At 47.8% G+C, this 18,525-nt stretch overlaps 2 protein-coding genes and 1 pseudogene across 2 annotated transcripts; 2 read left to right on the top strand and 1 right to left on the bottom strand.

Annotated features, from left to right (window-relative positions):
- Positions 1–934: 934 nt before the first annotated feature.
- On the bottom strand, positions 935–12,089 carry LOC147415967 (exocyst complex component 8-like). Its single transcript, XM_086482354.1, is given in 5 exon segments — positions 935–1,178; positions 3,350–3,595; positions 3,639–3,835; positions 3,838–4,785; positions 11,978–12,089. Coding segments are annotated over 5 exon segments (1,740 nt in total). The 3' UTR covers positions 935–941.
- LOC147415968 (uncharacterized) lies at positions 9,660–11,874 on the top strand. Its single transcript, XM_086461831.1, is given in 5 exon segments — positions 9,660–9,908; positions 9,911–10,081; positions 10,084–10,705; positions 10,708–10,991; positions 11,839–11,874. Coding segments are annotated over 5 exon segments (1,362 nt in total).
- A 549-nt stretch (positions 12,090–12,638) lies between the features above and the next one.
- Positions 12,639–17,868, top strand: LOC147415966 (DNA-dependent metalloprotease SPRTN-like; annotated as a pseudogene).
- Positions 17,869–18,525: the final 657 nt, after the last annotated feature.

Here is an 18,525-nt window from a genome sequence, read left to right as displayed (position 1 = left end):
ACATGACTTGAAAACTCCTTTGCTCAGGTTTTGGTTAGCTGTGGTTACTTCCCTACGTGCCCTTTCTGAACTGGAATTTAAACTACTGGGCAGCAGGCTCAACAACAAATTTGGTGGAGCTGCACATCAGCGCTGACTAAGGAGTGAGCTGCTACTTGTGTTCCAAAGACTCGAATACTCAGGTTTTAGAAGATGGATGTTTGCGCCAACGTTCTTGCTGCAGAAGCTGGGTAATACAAGAGAAGGTGGCTATGTGCTGAACTGCGTATTTTTGAGGCAGCTTTTACAAGTGAAACATTTTTTATCTTGCTAATTTATCTTTGTTCTTAAGACCCCTTTGACTTGGATTTTTTCTTTTTTTTTAAAGTGTTTTTGGCCACTTAAAGTGGCCACCTCTTAGAGTTAACCACTTATAACAAATAAGAAGCCTTCTGTTTATGGCAATGTAATTGTAGCAGGTATTGTTTAGAATTGTAAATATTTTGCACAATTACACTCTCAGGTGGACCCTCTCACCTCAGGATACTTTGTAAGGCCTTCTCCTCATCTACCCTGAAGGGCTCCATTAAAAAAAAAAAAAATCATTTGAGGCCTGTTTTCAAAAGGGCTTTAAAAATGAGGCATACTGTTACAAGTCAAATGGAAGCTCATGAACTTCAGTCTCTCATGTGTCTTTTGGTCAGGATCCCAGCTAGATTCTCCTCCCGCTCTTTCTGATGCTTTACACAAACCCTATGTTGAAAGTTCACTAGTTTTTTAGGATATAGGTATTAACGTGCATAAGTAACTGACCGCCATATCCTGACACCAGCAAGTAAAACTTGCAAGGAGTACTGCTAGCAATACTGGTACAGACTGTTCCCGGCCATGTCATAAAAGCCTTCATGATCTTTCAGTTAAACTTCCAGTCCTTTACAAGTCCAAATGGCATTAAATTGACATTAGCTGTCAGTCCATTTTGCTGCTTCTGGAAGCCAGCCAGCTTGGCGATTGGGATCCAACAAGCCAGTCCGTTGAGGAATGAAACCGTTGTGCTGTGAAAAGTCGTAAGTGCGAAGCAGATGTGTTCTGAGTAAACTTTCTGAAATGTTAACAGTTCTCTTGCCGCACTGAAAGTATTTAACAGGTTCAACAGCAGCTTGATTCCTTCCTTGCAAAACCTGCTTGTAAATACGTTTCTTTAAAGAAAAGAAAAAATAAATTCTGCTGTTTCCTGCATTGTTTCTACAACTTTAAATGGCTGTGTTACCCTTGGATGCAGGTTTGCCTTATTTATGTAAATTAATTACTTGCTGCTCCCTTTTGAAATGGGGAAATAAAGTGATGTGCAATGGAATTTGACGAGCGATACCTTAACTTTCTTTAAACATTGGTGTATTTTTTTAAATGCTGATGCTACAGGTGTTTAACGGGAACTGGATTGTTCTTGCATATGCTGAATAAACTGGTACTGCATTTTCAATGTTCCTTAAGCCGGGGTTTTACATGGCAGTTGTGGCCATCTTGTGTTACTCACCAGTGGGCTTACTTATGTAACAAGTAACAACCTGGTTTAATAGATCTTTTCTCTATTGACACTTCTCCTTCTTAAATTTCATGTAATAAATGTAAAAACAGGTGTTGGTGAACACAGACAGCGTCAACCTCCGCTTCCTCCATCCTATTTTTTAGTACAGTTTCACTTCTGTTGCATTTCTGTGGAAAATTTTAAAAATACTGATTCCAAAACTTAATTCGGCCTGTTCATTTTCCATACTTCCTTCTTAAAAGGGCAGTATCTGTCAGCGTTCCCAGTGAAAGCTGACATTAACAAGGACAGTACTACCCAGAAGTATTTGTGCTACCGTATGTTTTTAAGATGGGCTCTAGATTCGGATCATGAATGGTCTCTCGTGTCGTGAAGCATTTTTTGAGAGCTATTTCCCTTACTATTGTTCTCATCAGTTTCCTGGTTTCTCTTTCCCAATGCAACTGATAAAAGAAGGGAGGATTGTGAGTATTGTTAAATGGATTTTTTTTAATTTTTTTTTTTTTTTTTTTTTTTTTTTTTTTTTTTTTTTACACATCAGTGGTGTTCATTTGAACAACAAATAGAAAACAAATGTGGGAACTGACCTGTCTCAAACACTCAAACGTCCTAAATTAGATCTGTTTTCAAAACATTTGAGCAATTCTGGAGCGGCTGTGGAAAAAGATCACCTCTGCCGATGCGTGTTTTCAAAATGAAGTATTATGATGCCAAGATCTTTTCGATACAGAGAGAAGGGTGACAAAGAGCTGGGTGGATAGGCTTTGCAGTGGCTACCTATGGCAGGCTATTATGAACAGGTTTTGGGGGTATATTACTGTGAATGCTGTTTGTGTAAGGTTTTGTTCTTGAATACAGTGTCCTTCCCACAGTTCTAATAATGATTACCAGTATGGTTTTAAAATATACTGGTAAATTTTGTCAGAAATGTCATCTTCTGTCTCAGTTGGCTTTGTCCTGAGTGAGTTTAGATACTGTCTGTAACACCACAAACTGGTCACGAACGTTGAACAAACATGCTTCACTGAACTGCAAAATAAGTTGCCTGACTGGACACCTGAGAAACAAATATACTTGATCTCCAAGACAAATCAGGTATGAGAGAGTTCAAATGTGTGCAAGCTATTTGTCAACACATGGTTCTGCAAGCTAAAGGCGAAAGCCATCTCGTGCTGTAGTGTTCCACTGGAATTGCTCAGACTGATTCGGATGATAACATTTCTAGAGGTTAAACTAGGTGGGGGTTACTTAGCTATTTCATTATTGTAAGAGGTTGCTCTTAAGTTGTCTTGAACCTGGTTATTGGGCAAGAAATCTTGAAGGTCAAAATTTATTTTCAACTATTTTTTACTTTATGGAAATGTTATCTAGGAAGTTTTTGTAATGTCTGATGAGTTGTGATGAAGGAGCGGGAAGCAGAATTTTTCTCCGGGCTAATAAAAATTCCTTAGTATCTTGCAAGAAGATGGGTAATAGAAATAGTCTGCTTTATAACACGTTTTAAAAGTGATAATGTGCATTCCTCTGTAACATCATGCACACAAGTTAATGTCAGTGATGACAGGGTCGAGTCACTATGGGTAAGGACCAGAGGACAGGCACATAAGGCTGATATTGCGGTGGGAATCTGTTACAGACCACCCAGCCAGGATGAAGAGGTGGATGGAATATTTTGTAAGCAGTTGGGAGAAGTTTCACGATCGCTACCCCTGGTTCTTGTACTCAAAAGCCAACTAAACTAGGGCTAGAAAAGAGGATTTACGAGCTATGCAGCCTTTGTTTTGGTTATCACGTCACACCACCCCCTTTGGACCCTCTTACCTTGACGCACTCTGCCGCAGTTGACACGCTCTCTTTACTATCAAACACTTGCTTACTGAAGGCGTCTACAAACATCCTCATGGAAGAGCGGGCCCAGACAACGAAGGCCGAGTAGCAGCCATTGTTGCCAGCGAAGTCCGTCTCAAACTCTCTCGCCGTCTCCAGAAGGCTGGTGAAGAAGACGTGGCAGAGCTTGTGGATGTAGAGCAGCGTGGCACCCTCGATGCGCAGCTGTCGGACGGCCGTCTGCACCGCGGCCACCCGGCCGTCTGCACCGCGGCCGCCCGGCCGTCTGCACCGCGGCCGCCCGGTTCTTCAGGAAGAGCTCACAGGCCTTGGTGGACTGGTCCAAGCGGATGAGCTGAGACACGGCTCGGCGGGTGGCCCGCGGCCCTCCCCGCAGCGAGCGGTCTGGAGACAGCTCAAACACCAGCACATCTGTAAGCTGCCGGACCTGCTCATCCACCTTGGCCCGCAGCTCCTTCAGGGCTGGCTCACAGGCTTGTCCCCCAGGTACTCGTTGAGTTTATCCAAGAGGTCCACCGCCCCCTCAAAGTCCCGCTGAGCGATGCAGACATCCAGGTCCTCGGGCAGCTCCTGGATCCACTCAAGTGAGAGGCCAACCACCTCCTCCCCAGCAGAGGGCTCTTCCTCCTCCTCCTCGAAGGGGTTGGTGGATTCGGTGGGCGGCGGGGCAGGCCGGGGCAGGGCCTCCTGCTCCAGGCGTCGCTTCTCGCTGAGGGCCCGGTTGCGCTTGGTCTCCTCCGGCACCTCCAACCACTCCTTCTTGATCTTGGCGTTCTCGGCCTGGAAAACGCGGCTCTCTGGGAACGTGAGCAGCTTGAACATGTCCTTCATGGGCGGGTTGTCCTTGACGTTGACCACAGCCAGCCCATCCAGGGGGTAGAGGGCATCGTAGCGGTAGGCACCACAGCGGTTGCGCAGGGCAGTGGCCACGAGCAGGCAGTCGTTCATGAGGAAGGCATGCACCCGCTGGATCTGCGCCATGTGGTCAGCATCGTACTCCACCAGGTCGCCGTCGCAGACCAGGTACTTGCCGGGGCTCTCAGGAAGGAGGTCGCGGCAGCCCTCCACCTTCTCCAGGAGGGTGGTGAGCGTGCGCTGCCGCTTCTCCTCGCTGGCTGCGGCCTCCTTTGCCAACAGCGGCAGGAAGGGGGCGGCGGCGGCAGCGCGGCGTGTGCCCAGGGCGGGGTCGTCGCGGTCGGCCTGGAGCAGGGCCTGGGTGACGGTCTCCATGATGCCCTTCTGCTCGGTGAGGATGTGGCTGAGCTGGTACATCTCGCTCTCCAGGTAGCCGATCTCCCGCACCGTCTCGATGAACTGCCGGTAGTTCTGGTAGATGTTGCGCTTCAGGCTCTGGGCCGTCTCCTCGCTCAGCGCCTGGATGCGCTGCCGGTGCTCCTGCAGGTCCCGGTGATACGGGGACATACAGAAAATATATCTTATAAACGAATATATATCTCTCTCAAAAATATTCATAGGGAGCTACACCGAAAAAAGCGAAAACTATTAAAACTAGCTCCCCAGAACTAACATGCACGCAAGGAAGCAATTAGTCACTAACCCCTGCAAACTGCTTGAGAAAGAAGCTGATAAGGGAAACAGAAAAGACAGAAACAAGGACATAATTGATGGCTCAAAGGCGTCAAAGGCAGGAGGAGACAAGGGCTAACGAAGGTTCGCTAACATCCATCTCTAAAGAAGAACAAAAAGGAGACAGCCAGATGTGCTCACAAGGACAGACCAGGCTGCAACCAGACTGGCACTGCAAGCTCAGACAAATTAGAGATTCCAGGGGAGAGGTGAGGAGCACTCAAAACTTGGAAGTGTTATTGGAAGAAGCTTGGAGAGTGTTCAGCCACAGAGAGGACAATTATAAGCAGAGTCTAGGCAAATTGGTGGCAGGAGTCAGAGAAGAGAGAGAAGGGAAACCTAAACCCAGGACGGGACGCCGACCGGCGCCCCTGAGCAGGGATCAACGTGTTATATGTAGAAAGACTGCTCACTGGAAAAGGGAATGTCCGGAGCGACAGCGTCAGGGGAACACTAGGTGGCGCGATAACCCAAGAAAAACGATCGCACATGGGAAGGAGGACTGCCTAGAGGATCCATGGATTACAATGAAATTAGGAGAAAAACAAGAAAAAAAATGGAGTTTCTAGTTGATACGGGGGCAACATACTCAGTTTTGAATCAAGCTTTAATGCCTTTAGGAAACGACTATGTCATGGCAAAAGGAGCGACTGGCCAGAGCGAAAAAGCTTATTTTTTTGAACCATTAAAATGTAAACTGGGCAAGCAGGTAGGCACCCATCAATTTTTGTATATGCCAAATTCACCAGATTCCCTGTTGGGAAGGGACCTACTGGAACAGCTGGAGGCCATGATAAAATTCAAAAAGGGTGAGATTACTCTGGAGGTAAATGATGGTCAATATGTACAAATAAGGAGCTTGCCTTTGGTTAATATTCCCATAGAAGGACAAATCCACGAGGAGATCATCAATCAGCTCTGCCCCGGGGTTTGGGCGACTGATGCCCCAGGACGTGCCAAGAATGCCCAACCAATAAATTTGAAGGACGGACAGAGAGGGGTAAGAATCAAACAATACCCACTAAAGAAAGAAGACAGGGAAGGGATTCGCCCGAAAAGAGAGCGATGCTTAGAACTGGGCTTATTGAGGGAATGCGAATCGGAGTTCAATACCCCCATTCTCCCGGCCCGAAAACCAGATGGGTCCTATCGAATAGTCCAAGATCCGAGGGCCATTAACAAAATAACAGAGGATCTCTACCCCGTGGTTGCCAATCCATATACCTTGCTAATCACCTTAACTCCTGATGTAATTTGGTTTACAGTTTTAGAGGTAAAAGATGCCTTCTTTTGCCTCCCTCTCCATGAAGCCATCAGAAAATTCCTGCATTCGAGCGGGAAAACCCTAAGAGTGGTCGGAAGACCCAGCTCACATGGACGGTGTTGCCACAAGCTTTCAAGAACAGCCCTACCATCTTCGGGAACCTACTAGCGAAAGATTTGGAATGATGGGAACCACCAGCGGAAGAAGGAAAATTACCACAATACGTGGATGACATCCTCGTTGCAACTAAAACCAGAGAAGCCTGTGTCACCTGGACTGTAGGTTTATTAAACTTTCTTGGGCTTCAGGGGTACCGAGTGTCTCGAAACAAGGCACAAGTGACTTTGCAGCAGGTTACGTACTTAGGGTGTGAGATCAGTGCAGGGCAACGGTCCTTGGGGCAAGCCCAGAAAGAAGCCATATGCCAGACCCCTCGGCCACAGACTGTAAAAGAACTGCGGACCTTCCTGGGAACGACGGGGTGCTGCCGGCTCTGGATACATGACTATGGCCTGCTGGTCAAACCACTGTATTCCTTGATAAAATCCACTTCAAGTCACCTCCAATGGGATGCTGAGTCAGATCGGGCATTCCATCGGCTGAAGGAGGCCCTGATGTCAGCACCTGCACTGGCACTCCCTGATGCGAGGGGACCATTGCTCCTATTTTCCCATGAAAAGCAGGGAATACCATTAGGAGTACTGGCACAAGACCTGGGACCAGACAGACGAGCTGTGGCATACTTCTCCAAACAACTGGATGCTGCGGCCAAAGGGTGGCCTGGCTGCCTAAGGGCGGTAGCAGCAGTCATCCTGAACGTTCAGGAAGCTCGGAAGTTTACCCGGGGTCAGAAAATGCCTGGTTTAGTATCTCACACGGTGTCTACAGTCCTTGAAGTAAAAGGGGGACATGGGCTCTCCCCACAGAGACTCCTGAAATATCAAGCTGTCGTGGTCGAGCAGAACGATGTTGAGATTGTGACCGCTAACGTGGTCAACCCAGCTCCATTTCTTAGCGGGAAGACTGGAGAACCAGTGGACCACGACTGCCTCGAGACGATTGAGGCCACGTACTCTAGCCGCATTGACCTAAAGGATACCCCCACGGATGGGGTAGAGCACTGGTTCACAGACGGGAGCAGCTATATCCTGGGCAGAAAACGACATTCTGCGTACGTCATCACCGCTACTGAAAAGGTAATAGAATCTGGACCACTACCGGCTGACGCTTCAGCACAAAAGGCCGAGATCATAGCCCTCACTCGAGCCCTGCAGAGGGCCGAAGGAAAGGCTGTGAATGTTTGGACTGATTCTAAATACGCCTTTGGAGGGGTACATGCCCACGGAGCAATTTGGAAGGAGCGAGGACTGTTGAACTCCCAAGGAAAGACTATCAAGCACGCGAAGGAAATTTTAAGACTTTGGAATGCAGTCCAACTTCCTGAAAAAGGGGCAATTGCGCACATTAGGGCACACCAGAAAGTGAGCACCAAATTGGAAAGAGGAAACAAACTGGCGGACAGAGAGGCAAAACGGGCAGCTAAAGAAACGGTAAAGGTAGAGGGAGCACTAGCCCCAGATGGACAGATAACCCTAGAAGGTAAGGCAGAATACACTAAGGAGGATCGAAAGTTAATCACAGATTTGGAAGGAACATACAATGAGGACGGGTGGGCTGTAACACCACACGGGAAACTCACAGTCCCCCCCTCTTATACGGTTTGGCCATTGGTCCGGAAGGAACACAAGAAGGGACACTGCGGGGCGGAGGCATTATACAAATACCTTATCAGACCCGTGACAGCTCAAAATTTATACACCACAGTCAGACAAGCGACTCAGCAACGTGACCTTTGCCTCCAGACTAATCCAAAAATTGTCCCAAAACCAGAAACGGGCCAAACTGGGAAAGGGAATTGTCCGGGACAACATTGGCAAACTGATTTCTCGGAACTTCCTAGAAAAGGGGGGGTATAAATACTTGCTTGTGCTAACTGATACCTTTTCGGGCTGGCCACAAGCCTTCCCATGCAGAACAGCTAAAGCTCGAGAGGTGACCAAGGTGTTGCTACAAGAAATCATACCCAGGTTTGGAGTCCCAGCGGTGATGTCCTCAGATACAGGGCCGCACTTCATCTCCAAAGTTGTGCAACAAATAAGCCACCATCTAGGGACAGATTGGCCACTACACACTCCATACCGGCCACAATCTAGTGGCCAGGTGGAGAAAATGAATCACCTGATTAAACAACAGATGGTTAAATTAGGACAAGAAACCAATTTGGCCTGGCCACAACCTCTACCCCTAGCAATGCTATGGATACGAACTAGACCCCGAGCTAAAGAAGGGCTAAGCCCATTTGAAATCCCATACGGGCGACCCTATGGGGTACAAAAGGGAACCTCTTCACAAACTGGCGAAGAATCGATGACTTCCTATACGGTGGCATTAGGGAAACAGCTTCGTAAAAGTGAAAAACAGGTGTTTGGAACCCGATGCAGGGGTTTGGATGGGCCAGTGCATAACATGCAACCTGGAGACTATGGGTATGTTAAGTCTCTTACAGAGAAAACTTTGGAGCCACAGTGGCAAAGGACCATACCAAGTGCTTCTCACCTCTTTCACGGCAACCAAGATCAGGGAACAATGCACCTGGATTCACCACTCCCGAGTGAAGAAAGCTCACAAAACTCCTTGGAAAGTAACACAGGGTGAGGATGAACTGAAACTAAAGCTTCGCCGAGCGAAATGAGAATATTGCAGCCGGAAGCGTTCAGTAACTCGGCCTGCCAAGATTTAGTCAGGAAAATTACTGTATTGGTAGTTATAGTAACCCAGGGGTCGAACGGTAACACCCCAGAATGGCCACGCACCCAAGCTCACACTGCATATACTGGGGATATGGGACCGCTCTCTGATAGAAAAAGCTTAAGCCTTGCCACCGTGGTTACGCAGAGAAATGAAGCGTACCCCGAAAATTATTGGAGCACAGACCTTCAGAGAACGATGCCTCAACTGCAGGGAATGCTGGGTCAAAACATAAGCATAGGATGCTGAGTAATTCACGGAAACTCCTACAAAAGGGCAAACCAGAGATCTGTATCCAGTATAATAACAAACACAACAAACAGAAAGCCTTGCAGTATTTTGGATTGTTGGCATAATTTTACTCTAACGCATCCTGTCTTTGTAACACGCGCCTGGGCACGCGGTGAAATAGGATTATCCTTTAAATTTAAGATAGATGCTGTACCTTCTACGACAGTGGGGCCCTGCACAACCTATACAGCTGATACGAGCACTCAAACAGTCCGAACCCAAACCAAACTCGAATCTAAGATTTATGAGATTGGTCCGTATGTCATCAGAAATACAGGTCAGCAACAAGTATTATTTAACCCAGAGTGGTCTCTAGAGAGGGCGAAACTGATGATGCAAACTAGTGTTTCAGAAAGACAACCATTGTGTTCCCCTTTCTTATGGACTTCCTATGAAGGGTGGGCCACTTGGCTACGCAGGAGAACGGATATTTTTCAAAGGCGAATACCACGGGATGTAGCTGGGGTGTTAGGGACAGGACCCGGGGTTCTAAATACCACAGGTTCAGAAGTGATCATTGACAAATTAGCTGCCTCTACCGCTGATCTGTCCAAACGACAACAGCCATTACAATCCTCCCTATTAGCTCCCTAGGAGCTCCCCAACGGTTGGTGTCGGAAGTTTTACCGGACTGGGAACGGGCAAACATAAGGGATCATAATATCACTACAGATGCAATTAGAGGGCTCCAAAGTAATATCTCACTGGCCCTGAGCTGTATCCAGGCCCAGCTGTGGATGCAATCAAGAACCGCATCTCTATTATAAGGGAAGGAGAGGAAGGGGTCTTCCCCACAGAAATACGAAAAATAGTTTGGGATAGTGCCACTGATACGGCAAGAGAGCTCCAGTCCTGGTGGGAAACGGTAAACTTTACCTATAACCCCACCACACACACAGTCCCTGCCCTCGTGTTAACTACCCACAAGGCATCAGTGACTCTAATATATCCCATAATAGCCTTGGGAATAAATCATGGTCAAACTTTGCTTCATCCTTTTGAACACAGGACATGGGCCCGAAAGGTAGAGAACAAATGGCAAACAGTTGATTTAGAATCCCGTATTGTACGAGAGCAACAGGGATTTCTCTGCGAGAGCAATACCACGAGCGCACAAGACATTTGCCTGGATACCGACCAAAAGGTCCGTCACTTTGAAATTTGCCCAAACGCCAGTCCAAAAACAGTGGTCGTATACGCAGGAAAAGGTTGTGCTTGTTTAAGAACAACATGTAGTTTTGTGTCCGTAGAAGGAGTAGAAACAGACACCAGGAATCACTCGAATTTCTCTATTTGTACTTTTACCACCATCACAGGATGTGACTTTAGCCACTTGGCTCCTGTGGTTTCTCACCAAATCCTGAGATCAAACTATACACGGATTCTGAACTACAACCCACACCTATAGGGACAAAAAGATTGTTGAAACACCCAGACTTAATACGGATATTAGAGGAAGCCAAGAATAATGCACAGGAAACTCTAATAACTGTTCATCATGAGGCAAAGGAGATAAGTAGGGTCTTGAAAAGGGTAAAAAAGGACGGAGAACACAAATGGTGGGATACGCTTTTCGGGTGGTCACCTTCAGCCACCGGATTTTTCAATATCCTAATGCATCCAAGAGTAGTGTTGCTGATAGCTACCGCTATTTTATTATTTCTAGTAGCGACCCTATATATGCGGGTTTGGCGTACAATTACAAGAATAACTACAATGTACAAAGCATTATACCAATCAGACAGAATAGCCAAGTAAAAGAATTTACTTAACTCAATAGAAAAGGGGGGAATTGATAGGGGGACATACAGAAAACATGTTTTATAACCCAATATATACATATATCAAAAATATTCATAGGGAGCTACACAGAAAAATGCGAAAACTATTAAAATTTGCTCCCCAGAACTAACGTGCATGCAAGGAAGCAATTAGTCACTAACTCCTGCAAATTGCTTGAGAAAGAAGCTGATAAGGGAAACAGAAAAGACAGAATCAAGGACAAAATTCACGGCTCAAAGGCGTCAAAGGCAGGAGGAGACAAGGGCTAAGGAAGGCTCGCTAACATCCATCTCTAAACAAGAACAAAAAGGAGACAGCCAGATGTGCTCACAAGGACAGACGAGGCTGAAACCAGTCTGGCACTGCAAGCTCAGACAAATTAGAGATTCCAGGGGAGAGGTGAGGAGTACAACAGCGAGGAAGACCTACGGCCTTCATCCCTGAAGTCCCCTGCCCACGAACTGCGCAAGCGCACCGAGGAGGAGCCCGAGGCGGAGATTATGGAAATGAAGGGACCGGAAAAAAATGCCTTTTCGGGGATAGGGCATGAATATGTTTAGGCGTTTTGAAACAGGCGACAGCTTTAACTGTATAAGTACTGGACAAGCGACCACGGTGGGGAGGCACGTTTGTGGCGGAGCGATCCCCCGCCACGTGCATCTGCGCGCAATAAACATACCTACTTTCTAACCTTTCGGGTTGCAAAGTCTTTTCCGCGCGTCACAGGTAGCCGATCTCCCGCGCCGTCTCGATGAACTGCCGGTAGTTCTGGAAGACGTTGCGCTTCAGGCTCTGGGCCGTCTCCTCGCTCAGCGCCTGGATGCGCTGCCGGTGCTCCTGCAGGTCCCGGTCCCGGTCCCGGTCCCGGTCCCCGTCCGACTGCTGCGACAGCTGCTTCACGTACTCCCCCGCCGCGAAGCCCCCCGACTCCAGCTGCCGCCGCAGCCGGCTCCCCCCGCCTTCGCCCAGCGACAGCGCCATGGCCGCCGCCCCCCACCCGGCCCACCGCCGCCGCCGCCGCCGCCGCCACCGGCGAGACCGCCACTGCGCCTGCGCACGGCGGCACGTACGCCGCCTGCAACCACACGGCCGCGCCGAGCCCTCATGCGCGCCCACCCCGTCGCCAGAGCGGCAGCCGGAGCGACGCTGGGCCGCCACGCCCTTGAGGAGCGCCGGCCTCGGAGGGGGCGGGGCGAGGCAGGGCCGGGCCGGGCCGGGCCGGGCCGGGCCACCGGGGAGGCGTGGCGCGGCGCGCGAGGCATGGCGCGCGAGGCGTGCCGCGCGAGGCGTGCCGCGCGAGGCGTGCCGCGCGAGGCGTGCCGCGCGAGGCGTGCCGCGCGAGGCGTGCCGCGCGGCACGAAACCCGCGGCGCGTGCCGCGCGGCTCCCGGCACGCGCACGCGTCCGAGGGGAGTCCGTTGGGGGCTGCACGCGCAGGGGGCGTGGCGTTGTTTGCGTCGTAGCGCGGCTGTGCTCAGGGGTGCCGGAGCCGGCGGGGCGGTTGGGCGGCCGCTCGCTGGCGTTGTGCGGGATGGAGGAAGGCGCAGATGACTTCGAGGTGGAGCTGTGGATCGAGGAGCAGTGGGAAGTAGTGGTGGGCGAGCCGGAGGAGGCGGAGGCCAGCCCCGGCACAGCAGCGGTAGCGGAGCGCCCTGTGGCCTCGTGGGGCTCCTCGCAGCCCCGCCCGCTCTCGGTGGTGGACGAGGCGTGGGAGCTGCTGGACCCCATCCCCGACGTGCACAGCCTCTTCGTGGAGTTCAACGATGCGTTCTTCTGGGGGCTGCTGGGGGGCGTGGAGGTGTCGTGGAGCCCGCGCATGACCGTGTAAGACCTCCGGTCGGGTCGGATTGGGGCGAAGGGGGCCGGGGCTCTCGGGGGGGCGCCGGCGGGGAGCAGGGGCGAGGGGCGGGCCCGCCGGGAGCGGGAAGGCGGAGGGGGAAGCGAGCGGTGTTGCCGGCCCGGGGTTTCAGAAGCTGCCGTGCCTCTGAAGGGCCCCGGCGGCGTGTGCCGGTGCCGTGCCGGGGCTGTCGGCAGAGGCTGTGACCGGTCAGGTAAGCAGCAGCTCCTCTCGTGGTAGCGCGGTGGGTTTCGGGGAGGGGGAGCTGTCACTTGTCACTGAGCTGTTCCGAACTGCGGCTTCCTAGGCACGATGTCCGAGTGCCGCAGCTTCTCCTCCAGCTGCTCAACGTCCTGCTTTTCTAACGTAGTTTGGACCCCAGGACGTGACTTGGTCACTGGCGTTGCCTGTTTTGTCCTGCATTTCTCGCCCTTGGCGGCTAGAAACGGCTCTTCCCCTGCTGCGGGCAAAACTGGAGGGGACTTCAAGGGGAATGAATGACTTGGTCCTACCCTGTGTATGTTCAAACTTGAAAGAACGTTCTTGTGTTGCTGTCATTTTTCTTGTTCTCAGATTTTATGATAGCTTTACAGCATGGCAGAAAGGCAGGTGTGAAATGATAGGAGTGTATTAACAAGGCTTAGAACAGACTAGGAAAGGGAATAAGCGAGAAATCTGAAATTTAAAAAAAGCTTGGCGGCAGTTCTGCAGCAGGTCAGCTGATGCCGTTGCTGGCTGCTGGAGTCCTGCCCCCTCTCGTCCTCTGCTGGTTGTAGCACTCTTTGGACACTTTGAAATACTCGGATACTGAACTGGTAGAGGACTAGCTCGGGGACGACAAAAAATAATAAATGAGGTGCGTTCTGCTGGATTAGCATGCAGAAGTGGTCGTGTGTGAAGGTTCAGTAACACCTCAAAAGGTGGGAGAGGGCGAGGGGGCAAAACTGTGGCAACCAGCAGTTCAGTTGGTGCTGGCTGCTGTGAATCTCCAGCCTCTCTCTTATGTATTCCACTCCATCAGGAGTTCTAATGGAAACAGTCCTCTGCCTCCTGAACAGGTTAGCTTGGAGCAGTCCATTGTGATTTTTTTTCCTTTTTCTTTCAGGATTGCCAGCTTTGAATTAAGTGATTGCAAGAGATCTAATAGAGTTATTCTAAGGAGCTTGGGGGCTGCTTTTTTTTTTTTTTGCTTTATGACGTTGAGTATTGCTAAAAGTGCTTTTTCACGTTCTGAGTTACCTAGCATGTGTTGGAAGGGAAAGGCATTTTAACTCCAATTCTCAATGTCCTTCACGTGCTACAGAAACAAGTAGCTTTTCATGTTGTCTTCTGTGTCTCTTTCAGCTCTGTGGGAGTGTGTCACTGTGACCAAAAAAGTGGAACGTGTTCCATTCGTCTAAGTGAGCCGCTCCTGAAGTTAAGACCAAGGAGGGATCTTGTTGAGGTATCTCAAGATTGCTCATGAATATGCAGATAAAACGTACGGTGCCTCCCCCCGCTCCATACCAACATTTTACATGTCACATGGCATTCTTATATACAGTGGCTTATAGGTCGTAAAATAGTGGTGGCTTTCTTGACACGTTTGTGTTGCAATATCATGGTAATCTTTCAGTTTCATGTTTCTAAATGGGCAACTCTGAGTAGGAATCTGAAGTCACTTGTTTATTGTCCTGACTTTATAAAGGAAAAAAACCACCCAACTCTTTTACTCCTAAACTCTCCTTTAATATTAAAACCAAACAGGCACTGGAAGCAAGATCAGAAAACGGCTGTAGTTTCATCTTTTAGGTCAAAAGGCCAACAGCAGAAAATAAGGATATAGGATATGACTGTAAACATAAATTTGCGCCTCTGTCAGGGTTGCTGCTTTGAATTGGCTCAGCATTTGAATTTCCTTCATGAACAGAAATGCTGTAGAGTTTCAGCTTTCCCACAAGTCTCTCTTTTCTTGGGTTGGGGAGGGGATGCCTTCTTTCAAGATCTGACTTAAGATTCTCTCCTCTTTTTGGGAATGTCACTTCCTGTAGTAATATTCTCCAGCATGTTTTGGTGGTATGGGAATAGAGGTAATTTGATTTGGCAGGTAGAATAAGTATATTATGCTTTTATGACCCAGACTGAATGTGAATGCATGAAAGCTAGATCGGTACCAAGATAAATGCAGAGGAGTGAAATGCTTCCAGCCTAATTTTGAAATGATATGTGCTCCTTTTCAGTAAATAGCTAATGGTTTTCATCATTTCAGACACTGTTGCATGAAATGATCCACGCCCTGCTTTTTGTTACTAATAATAACAAAGATCGTGAACCTCACGGACCAGAGTTCCGCAAACACATGCATCGCATTAATCACTTGAGTGGAGCCAATGTCACAGTAAGCATAATCCAGTTAACCTGATTTAATAGAGGTTTCTTGATGATTTGGTTTTTTAGTACGCCTGGTGTGCTATGAGTAGTACACTTGTTCTTGTTAGACACTCCACAGTTGGTAGCGATACAAATTGGGCATCCAAGTGTATGCCAGTTCCATAGTTATTTTGTTGGGGATGACGGTGGGAGCAGGTTGAGGAAGATGCAGCGAGTTGTTAGTCATATAATTTTCAAGTATACCCCCTGTAAGTATTTTTCGTTAAAAGTTTTGTTTTAAACTTGAAACAGCTTAACGATACCAGGGACAGAATAGCTTCGTGTTCAGAAAAGCATTTGGGGAAGAGCAGTCTGTTTTAGCTAAGATTGATATCGGTAGAGGCTAATGGGTGGATGATCTTTAAAAGTAATGTGTCTGATAAGATCAACTAAGAGAATAGCTGGAGGGAGAATGCCATACTGGTATTGTTTACAGTGCATTCTAAACAGTACGTCATTTAGGGTGAAACTGTAGATAGATTTTCCAAGTGACTGTACTGCAGTTCAGACAAGATAGCCAGGACCTCTTCCTACACATCCTGTCCGGTTTTTTAAAGCTTTGTTTTAATGCTAGGTAAATGTCGATCAAATTTTACCCAGGATCAGCTCTTTTCACTGGTAATGTAAAAATCACCGCAGTAACGGAAGGAATGAAGTAGTAATACAGTTTTTAAAAAATACTGTAGAGCTAGTGGCGTAAAATTAGAAACTTTCTGAATGACTGCTGCTGGGTTTTGGTTTTTGTTGGGTTTTTTGTTTGTGTTTTTTTTTTTTTTTTTTAAAAACCTAGATCAGACATTCTTTTCATAAGGAGGTGGACTTTTACCGCCAGCACTGGTGGCGATGCAATGGCCCCTGTCAAGATAGAAAACCGTACTTTGGATATGTGAAACGTTCAATGAATAGAGCGCCCTCTGCACGAGATGCTTGGTGGGCTGAGCATCAACAGACATGTGGAGGTACATTCACAAAAGTGAAGGAGCCAGAGAACTTCTCTAAGAAATCCAAGGGGAAAACTCGAGCAGCAAAACTTCCAAATTCCACGGCAACTTACAAAGGTATTGAAAAATAATTCTATTTTTCTTTTCCAAACTGTTTTTGTCCAAACAGTTCCTTGAGCAAATACAGATCAACCGCTACATAAGCTTTGTTTAGGTATTACTGTTATGTAGCAAAGAACAGCGCCTATTTTATTTGTGCATTTCTAGGCTCCTTCTCAACTTAATTGTTCGCAAAAGGTTTAGTTTGCCGCGCTATTTCCAAGCGGCAGATTTTTAAGGTGAAGCCCATAAAAGAGCAAAACCGTGATTTATAGATGAAAAACTTGTTGGGGATAGCCTGGCTGAGGAAGGTGAAATTGGCCTCGACAGCATCCCAGTATACCCGCCAGAAGATGAAAGAAGTGGATGAAGAATGTTGTAAACAGGTTTGAGGAGGTGATAAGAGACTGAGCAAGAAGAGACTAAACAAGTGAATACCACAGAGCAGAAATCTGGCAAGAGAACAGTAGATGAACTGGGAAATCCAGTAGGAGCACCAGCCAATCAGTATGTGAACAGAGGTGAATGGACAGAGCTATTGAGCGAATCATTTTAGCAGCCTTAGTGCAGGAACCGCTGGACAGATAAGAAAGGTGATAAAAGGGTAGGTTTTTTCTGCTGCGCCAGCTCGGCCATCATGGCTTTTGTAACTTAATAAAGGCTGCCTTCTTGCATATATTTTTGTCGGTGTCGGTCACTACCGCGACCAAAACTTAATAACTTTTCTTATTGGATTGTCTTCTTATTTTGCAGACAAGAAGCAAACGCACGATACGCAAGATCTGGTGCCTTTTAGTGGAAAGGGCTATCGGCTTGGAGGGGGAGACAGTGGACTCTCGGAAAAAAGCACGACTTCCAGCAGCAGTGTTAGAAACACCGGAACAGCCGATTCACCACATTGTTCAGGAGTCGGGACAATACCAGTCCCTAAAAACGAGATAAAATTCGAAAAATCGCCCCGTAGTGGCATCTTTCAACTTCATACTGATGACGCCAGGGACAAAATCAACTTGGCTTCAAAGCGTGAGTTTCCTGAACTCTCTGTTGCTCAAACAGAAGCTTACGAGGACGTTAGTGAATTGCCTGCTAAAATTGCTCGTGTTACGGATGGAAAATGAAACCAAGGTTCTGCACATGACTATAGGGTTAATCCGTTTTCTGACAGGCCACCGAAACAAGTTCCTTTTGAGCAGACAACAGCAGCTCAGGTTGCACCTGAGGAAGAAGATTCTGAGTGTGCTAGTACTCTGCAGCAATGGCCAAAAACGGAAGACCAAACTGCCTTTGAAAACTATTTCATTAAAAAAGCGGGTACCTGTATAAACACAGCTATGAAAACCAAAGCCGAATCTGCCACGTCCTCTGCAAGTTCCAGCACTGCTGTAAGGCAGGATGAAATAGTCATCTGTCCTGTTTGCCAGGCCGAGGTTTTGGAGCCTGACATAAATAGACACCTCGATTTTTGTCTCGCATAAAACCGTTCAGACAGTTGTCTCAAAAAGATACACCAGGACGGAAAACATGACTTGAAAACTCCTTTGCTCAGGTTTTGGTTAGCTGTGGTTACTTCCCTACATGCCTTTTCTGAACTGGAATTTAAACTACTGGGCAGCAGGCTCAACAGCAAATTTGGTGGAGCTGCACATCAGCGCTGACTAAGGAGTGAGCTGCTACTTGTGTTCCAAAGACTCGAATACTCAGGTTTTAGAAGATGGATGTTTGCGCCAACGTTCTTGCTGCAGAAGCTGGGTAATACAAGAGAAGGTGGCTATGTGCTGAACTGCGTATTTTTGAGGCAGCTTTTACAAGTGAAACATTTTTTATCTTGCTAATTTATCTTTGTTCTTAAGACCCCTTTGACTTGGATTTTTTCTTTTTTTTTAAAGTGTTTTTGGCCACTTAAAGTGGCCACCTCTTAGAGTTAACCACTTATAACAAATAAGAAGTCTTCTGTTTATGGCAATGTAATTGTAGCAGGTATTGTTTAGAATTGTAAATATTTTGCACAATTACACTCTCAGGTGGACCCTCTCACCTCAGGATACTCTGTAAGGCCTTCTCCTCATCTACCCTGAAGGGCTCCATTAAAAAAAAAAAAAAATCATTTGAGGCCTGTTTTCAAAAGGGCTTTA

This window comes from Leptosomus discolor, chromosome 2 (genome assembly GCF_034619465.1).
Source record: "Leptosomus discolor isolate bLepDis1 chromosome 2, bLepDis1.hap2, whole genome shotgun sequence".
NCBI lineage: Eukaryota > Metazoa > Chordata > Aves > Leptosomiformes > Leptosomidae > Leptosomus > Leptosomus discolor.
The sequence above is the reverse complement of the archived record's forward strand: the minus strand, read 5'-3'. Positions and strand labels throughout refer to the sequence as shown.